Source organism: Pteronotus mesoamericanus, unplaced genomic scaffold (genome assembly GCF_021234165.1).
Source record: "Pteronotus mesoamericanus isolate MK-2021 breed Mesoamerican mustached bat unplaced genomic scaffold, CSHL_Meso_final contig_590, whole genome shotgun sequence".
NCBI classification, from domain to species: Eukaryota; Metazoa; Chordata; class Mammalia; order Chiroptera; family Mormoopidae; genus Pteronotus; species Pteronotus mesoamericanus.
Genome location: NW_026555207.1, coordinates 424,780 through 433,139, shown reverse-complemented (window position 1 = coordinate 433,139; position 8,360 = coordinate 424,780). Strand labels below are relative to the sequence as shown.

Here is an 8,360-nt window from a genome sequence, read left to right as displayed (position 1 = left end):
ACAGGGAGGCAGGTTGGGGAACCAGGTGAAAAAAAAAGTAAAGGGGTTGAGAAGTGTAGATTAGCAGTTACAAAGTAATAGAGGACATAAAGTATAGCACAAGAAATATAGTCAATAATATTATAACTGTATGATGCCAGGTGGGTACTGGAAATATCAGGGGGAACACTTTGTAAGTATATGATTATCTAACCATTATGCTGTATATCTGAAACTAATACAAAATAATATTGAATGTAAACTGTAATTGAGACAAAGTAAAAAAGAAGAAATAAAGGCACACATGAAGAGAACCAGGAGAAAACTGCCACTCCCTGAACTGCAAATAAATGCTAGATAAATTCTGCACATACTGGGTTGCTCTGTGAGTTTCCAACCACCCACTCCCCTTTTCTACTTCTTGGTATACAAGCTGGTTTGTATTAAATTTGGAAAAAGAGAGCCAGTGTTAAGGTGAATATAGCCTATTTATACATAATATACTTAATTATGAATAATAAGAATATAGTTCTTCCTTAGGCTTAAAAATGAAATGGGGGGAAAAATTCAGGGGGCAGAGGGAGGAGAGCGGTACATGCACAAAAAGATATATACACACATCCTCTCAGCTGGTGTGGTTAAGTCCCCTCTGCAAGGAGACATTACAATATATATGAGTCTGAAACAGTTCGGCTCTAATCAGATAGAGTAATAAGAAGATTATCGAGGAGATACTTTGATATACTTTCTAGTGGTCTCAATTCCCAAAAACATAATTATGGGATCTGATAGTACCACTCACACAAAGGTCACAACAATTAGAGCCAAATTGTTTAAAAAACAATCATTTTTTTAAAAAAATCATTTAACCCCCTCCTCCAAATTAACTGTTTATAACTAAGCCTCCTCCACCCCATGACCCAGGTTGACCCACAGGGTCATGTGCCCTTGGGTTCTTCGGCTGTTCTAGGAAACATCAACCCTTTTCTCCTGGAAGCGCTTTAGGAGGCCCTGACGGATCTGCTTAGACTTGATGCAATACACGATGGGGTTCATGAAGGGCGGGACCAAGAAGTGCAGGTTGGCCATGAGCACTGCCAGGGCAGGGTAGCTGTGCTTCTCTACTCGGTGCAACACAGACAGCCCCAGTTTGGGCAAATAAAAGATAAGAACAATGCAGAGGTGTGAGACACATGTGTTGAGTGCCTTAAGCCGTTCCCCAGATGATGCGATGCCCATCACAGTCCGTAGGATCAGGGCGTAGGAGAGCACGATGAGGGAGGAGTCAAGACCCAATGAGAGGAGGATGGAGACCAGGCCAAACAAGCTGTTAATCTGGGTGTCTGAGCAGGCAAGTCCCACAAGATCACAGTGCAAGCAGTAACAGTGAGAGAGTACACTGATCTGAGGAAAGAGAAGACGCCGCAGAAGGATGGGTCCTGGGAGGTTGAGCAGGACAGCCCTCAACAGGATGGCAGCTCCTGCTTTAGCCATGGCTGAGTGGGTAAGAATTGTGGCATAGTGCAGAGGGTCCCGGATGGCAACAAAGCGGTCGAAGGCCATGGCCAGCAGCACACCAGACTCCACATAGGTAAAGGCATGGATGAAGAACATCTGTGCTGCACAGAGATCAAAGGGCAGCTCACGAGCACCCAGCCAGAAGAGCCGCACCATAGTTGGGAAGGTGGAGGCACAGAGGCCCAGATCAGAGGCTGCCAACATGGACAGGAAGATGTACATGGGTTCATGTAAGGCTGGGTCCGTGCGTATTAAGAAGAGGATGATACTGTTACCCAGAATGGAAAATACACAGATGAGGTTGATAGGGATGGAAACCCAATGATGAGAAGCTTCCAGGCCTGGAAAGCCAGTGAGGAGGAAAGTAGAATGACCTGAAGTGCTAGTGTTGCAGGAGAACATAGTGTTTCCAGGAACGGGTTGTCCACCCTACGAATAAGAGGCATTCACTCATTAGATCACCACTTGTAAAGCCCCTAAGTGTGGGATGCAAAGGAAGAGCTTCCCTATAGCCCTTTCTTAGGCCATGAAAGAAACCTCATTCCTTTTAGGTGTTCCATTCCCCTCCATTTCCTGGCTAAATTAATATTCTCTTTGAATAAGTAGCATTGAAACAATTTGATGAGTTGATCTCTGCTTATTGCTTCAGCAACTCAGTACCTATCTTCTCATTGGCCTAAACAATCCTTTTTTCTTTTTTCACTTAAGCAATACTCAAAAGCCTATCTTCAGAGTGTCTTCACAGATGAAATTTAAAAAAAAAAAAAAGGAGAATAATTTTCTGTTAAAATTTAGGATGATATTAGGACCAAGCAGTATAGACTCCATTTATATTTCTTCTCAGAGGCAGGTTATCCACAGTCGGACATACATGTTAACAAATACATCAGAAAGGGCACATTAAAACAAATGATGCATTTTCAAAACAATCCTCTGAGAAGGCTGGTTGGTTTTCCCTTTGGTGCTGTTATGCAACCAACATTTTCTATATTTCTTTTCTGGACATTTTGGGGCCCAAAACATGCTCTTTGAATGTGTCTGATGGTGACATATTTCTCTCCTGTGAAAATGCATTGGCTTAGAAAAAGTATACAAGAGATCTTCAAAGCTAAGTCTAGTAAACCCAGATGCATTCATTTTTGTTAAACTCTTTCTTCCCCAACCCCACCTCCACCTCATTGGCTACTTAAAGCTTGCACGTTTTCTTCTGCTCTGCCCTTGAGACAGTCCTGGGGACATAGACTCAATTTGGAAGCACTTTTGTGTTAAATATCTCTTTTTCATCCTTCTTACCATAAAAGATGTTGTGACAGCCCCAAGTACTTTGAAGTTCTCCTCAGTTGTGGGCAGAAGGGTGAGGTAGACAGGTCTCGAGGAAACCACCTGAAGAGTCAGGCAAAGAAGCATAAGCTCCAGAAGCCCTGGGTTAATAATGTTAAGCAAGGAGCCCAAATGTAGTGTGTAAGCTCATCTATTTCCATAACTTCACATATCAGAGTTGGGCTGCACAGTCTCTCCAAGTTCTCTCCTCAGCAACAAGACTACATCTCCATTTGTTTCCTGAGTATCTTTACCTTGATTTGCATTGTAAATTGAATGTCTTGCAGGACCACAAACTACAACTCCCTTTTTTTCTCCCCAAAGTTCACCTTCTAATACCTGTCAGGTTTTGCACGCTCTTCTGTTATCCATGAAATCTCCAGGGGGAAAAAAAAAGACACAAAAACCTAGTGTCTTTTTCACTTGGTAACATATTCCCCAAATCAACTGTATTTGAAATATCCCCTCCTCTCAGATTCCAGTGAAGCTAACCTAGCCAAAATCATCATTATTTTCCTAGATATTGTTAAGAGCCTCCTAGCTGTCCTGCTTTTGTCATTTTTGTCCCACTTTATGTATCCTAATTTATAGTCCAAATTTTCGTTAGAATCATGATTAGTATACTTAAGAAAAGACAAGGGTGACCATTTAACTGAACATGTGCATAGGGTGGAAACACAGAAATCAGATTTGCTTTAGGAAGATGTCTCCTACCCTAACTTGGTATAAGGACTCTTACCAGTCCCTGCTGCTGCAGGATCAGGTCTAAGTGAGATCATTATACCAGGTCCGTAAGGGGAAGGACCTTGTCCATCCTACATTTCTAACCTATTCAGTTACCGCTCCCCTAAGCATTGTAAATATTATTCATAAGACATTTTTCCTACCCACCTAATTTATCATATTTGATAATTCTTAAAATATCTTTTTTGTTTAAATATAAATACACATAGGAAAGCTTACATATTGTAAGTGTAAAGCTTGATGAATTTCCTCAAAGTGAACATATCCATGTAACAAACACCCAGATCAAGAAATAAAATATTGTCAGCCCCCAGGAACCTCCTGTGACCCCTTCCAATTACCACATCCTCTCAGTGATAACCACCATCCTGACCTCTAAAACCACAGGTTAATTTTGCCTATTAGAATCACGTAGGATATACTCTTATTTATCTGTCTTCCATCATTCAACTTTGTCTGTTTGTTGAGGAAATGAACATATGATTTGATTGTTTTACAAGAACTACCTAGCTAAACTGACTTTCTGTTAAGTGTCAAACACTGTGCTAGAATATGTCAGGTAGCAAAGAAAACTCACATAAACCAGGAACACCCTAAAGAAATGTGCTTATTGTTCCAATACACATATGTACAATTCCACCAGTCAGGATCTGATGATGATCACTGATGATAAGAATAGCTTCTATCATTTATTGACCATGTCCAGACTCTGAGTAGGAATGTTACTTTTCACAATAAGGAGCTGAGTCTCAGGTTGAATAACTTGCTACAAGCCAAACATCTGGTAAGTGAATGATCTTGATCGCAGCTCAGCACTGATTCTCAAGGCCATGTGCTAGCAGGCAGCTTATGAAACTTTTCCCAAATCATCAGTTAAGACATGTACTCTCCGATAGGCCAGGGCCCAAATGGAAAGCCTTTTTCTCTGGACACAGCTTACTCCACACACAAATAACAGCTGGGGGCCCACCCATGATCAGCGACTGTCATTCCAAATAGCATACAGTATTTTGTACAGAGCTTCTGTGAAATGACAGCAGAGTGAAGTGACAAACAGTTGCCACAATCTCACCTGACTAAGTGCCTTCTCCAGCAGCTAGCCACTTGGAAATTCCCTTTCTCCCTTGTTAGAGATCCTTATGTCACTGTGCTGGAGGTAAATCCACTTTCTGTACTTTTTTTTTTAACTCTTTGCCATATTCTTTGCTTTCTGACACTTCTTCGGGGTCCTAGGTTTATTTTCTCACAAAATAACAGTAATAAGCAGAAATAAACATATTTGTCTCTTACAAATGCTGTCTACATATATGGCTTACTCAATCTGCTAACCCTGTGGAATATGCTTCCATTTTATGGTGAGAATATTAGGGTTCATGGAGACCAAGGAACTTTTCCAAGGTCAAGAAGCTAGGTGGTAGACCTGGGATTTAAATCCAAGTTGGCCCAAAGACAAAGGTTATTTGCTTAATTGCTTCATATAAGAAAAAATGATTCTGACCCTTCATGGTTAATAGATCCTTTGCCATCAAGATTATTTGAAAATCAGTTTTTCTCTCCCCTTTCTCCAACCTTGTGTCCCTCCAAAACAGAAGCAGAGGTTTGAGACCAGAAGGAGGCCACCAGCTAAAAGGAGTAATCCTCAGATCAGTAAAGCCAGGTTTCCATTTCGATTACTCTGTTTTTCTAACTTTTCCATAGAGGTTGTAACTCATCCTCTGGATGCAAGGCCCAGCTACCTTCCACAGCTCACCTTCACCCAAGACCCAGGAGTGGCGCAGTATCTGCTTCAAGAGAGGCTGCATCCTCCCCTGCTGTTCTGATGCTACAAGGATAAGGAGTTCACCAAAATCTTGTGTTTTTGTCATGTAAAAAAGGGGGGTAGCAATAATACTGACTTCACAGAATAGTATGAACATGGGAAAGACTATAAACTATTTAGCACATAGTAGATATTTATGAAAATGTAATGATAAGCAGAAACACAGGATTTTATATCCATCATCTCCTGAAGTCTCCTTCCTTCCCAGTTGCTAGTTTCTCCTTGCTATGATTATTAACATTATTAATGCTGCAAATTTTCTTCCCCAAAGATGAAATACAATTACAGATTTATGTAATCTCATCTACTGCCTCTACTTCCTGACCTCTTACACATATCAACCCTTTAACTTCCCCATAGAAAAGTTCTAAGATTATAAGAGGTCCATGTGCTTATTGACCATCCCTATGCTGCATAATATGTCAATTTAATTTTAGACTAAGGGCTTAAGAAGAAATTTCTCCTGCCCTGGCCAATGTGGGTTAGTTGGTTGGAGCCATGGAAAAGAAACCAGCTGAGAGAAAGTTAGAGACCCTTCTCCCACAAGAAGATTTCCATGGCAACCAGGCCTCGGTCTCAAGCACTCAAGAGGATGTTAGGCTATAAGCCTCTGGATTTGCCAGCTGTGTCCTGGGACTGAAGAAGCCTCAGGTCTGGGGCCAAGAGAGAAATTACAGAGAAATAGGCTCTGGCACAGCAGCTTTAGAGTAGCAAAGACTGTCTGAAAACCCAAGTTTTCCCCAAGCCCATGATCCCATTATGCATCAGCCAAGATTAGCTCTAATACTGCTCTGCTCAGAAATAAGCTTAGCATAAATCTGCCTAGGCCAGACACCTGTAAATTAGCAGTTACAAATAGCCTGCCAGAAACAATTTCCAGTTTCCCAGAAACAGCTCTGGCCCTTCTCACTTCCAGCTGCTTTCTAGCTGTTTGAAGCTTTTATTATGTTCTAGGGATGAATGGGGAATGTGTGGAGAGGTATTCAGTGCTGCCCAGAGGTAGAAACGCTGATGTAGGCTGGCGGTGCATGGCCTTAGTGTTCAGTGTCCCCACCACAGGCCCAGCCTTGACACTCTAGTTCCAGCACTCACCATAGCTCCAGAGCTTCTGTCTCCTCTCATCTAGCCCTCTGTTTGTGAAAAGCATTTCTTGCTGTGTCAATAAAGACCAGAACTTTATAATCTTCCTGGTCGATGTAGGAAAATAAAAGGCCTGCTGGGATCTGGGTGCAAATCCAAGAGATTTTCAGAATTGAACTTGCTGAATCCCCTGAGAGCTGAGCCAGGCAGCTCTGGGACTTGGAAGGAAGCTTCAGGCAATAAGTACATCCTAATAATTTTTCATAGAGAATACCAGAAGATTACTAAGGTGCCATGTACTGAGCACCTGCTTTTCCCAAAGAGTCAGCCCCATGAATTGCCTGGTGACAGATGGAGGCAGGTGGGGACCAAGAAGATGGTTAGTGACTGGGACACACTCTCTCCTTCTGAAGCAACAGAAGCAATGAGGCATTTTCATTTCTCAAAAGAATGAGCCAAAGATCTTTCCAAATTCTGCCAAAGAGAAATCAGGCAATGTAGCCAAAGAGGTGTGCATGAATGCCTTAAACATGGGATGAAGGAAGTTCCCTAACTTTCTGCCTATGCCTAGTGGATGAAGGGTAGTTGAAAATAAACCTGTAATGATTAAGTAATATCTCTGTTTCTCCTGTTATCATCCATCCATGATGTAGTAGGAAAGCTAGGATCTCTTTCTAGATGTATCACTTATTAACTGTGATAATAAACAAATTAATTCCTTGAGACTTTATGCTTCACTTGTAAACTGGGATTAATGTTTATTTCATGGGATCATTGTTAGAACTATATTAGAATATAAAAGCACTTAGAAAAAGATTTGAAACATAATAGAATCTACATATAGACTCCCTTTCTTCTCGAATAGGAGACTGAGAACAGGCTTCTGTAGTCTGTCAGGACTCCCCTACACTGCCCATCCACATGTCATGCTTCCCCACCATTCATAGTCAGAGTTTGGGGTTTGTTAAAGAAACTTTTTATTTGGGGATAAATTTAGATTTACAGTTACAATTACAAATATAGTATAAAAAGTTTCTCTATATCCTTCAGCCAGTTTCCCTGAATTAACACAAACATGGTACATTTGTCAAAACTAAGGAATTACTAATGGTGCATTACTATTAACTACAGTCCAGATCTTACTTGTATTTCACCAGTTTTTCTACTAAGGTCTATTTTCCAATCCAAGACTCAATTCAGGGTGCCATACCATGCCTGCTTAGTGTCTTCTGTTTTGTGACACTTTCTGTCTTTCTTGGTTTTCACAGCCTTATGGGTCTTGAAGAGTGTTAGTCAGTTGGGTTTTTTTTAGAAGATCAGAGCTTTTAATTCACTAACTTCAGCCATCCCCTCTTCTTTTTTCTCCAGCATGGACTGGACAATATAGAGGCAATAGGTTATACTGCAAAGTGTCCTGAGTCTATTCTATTCCAGGTCCCAGTGTGTTCTGCAGAACAGAGATAGGACATCTGACAGTTCTGTCTGCTTGAGCCCATTAGTAGCAGTTCGTGAGGTTTTCCAGGCAGACCTTTCAACTAAGAAACCAACTTTTGTCCTCCATGACAAAGTCGAATGTCAGATTGCCACTCTATGCATTCCATTTGAAAATTGGCAGGTAACATACTTATGTCTACTGAAAATGGAGTCACAAATGTAACAAAATATTTATTATTTTCCCAGAAATCTTGAAATCTGTTTTCAAATTCTTGTATCAAATCGAAAAGCAAGGCTGCATTTTTGCTCTTTGTAGTACTATGTTTAGCCAGCCTGTCGAAATGCATAAAATTGTGTGCCTTAATTTGAGTTTGCCAGAATTTCAGTTTCATTTGGAACGCTGCTATGGTTTGAAACATGGTATTGATAAGTTGGTTTTCACCTTCAAGATGCATGTTTAACTCAT

The 8,360-nt window shown here is 41.0% G+C and overlaps 1 protein-coding gene across 1 annotated transcript; it reads right to left on the bottom strand.

The window, feature by feature from the left end:
• Nucleotides 1-945: 945 nt before the first annotated feature.
• LOC129076367 (olfactory receptor 51G2-like) lies at nt 946-1,920 on the bottom strand. Its single transcript, XM_054580539.1, has one exon. It carries the CDS (start codon nt 1,897-1,899, stop codon nt 946-948), a length of 954 nt encoding a protein of 317 aa, XP_054436514.1. The 5' UTR covers nt 1,900-1,920.
• Between the last annotated feature and the right edge of the window lie 6,440 nt (nt 1,921-8,360).

What these genes read in the sequence shown, in the direction of transcription:
- LOC129076367 (XM_054580539.1), bottom strand. Translation starts at nt 1,899, where the DNA reads ATGTTCTCCTGCAACACTAGCACTTCAGGTCATTCTACTTTCCTCCTC.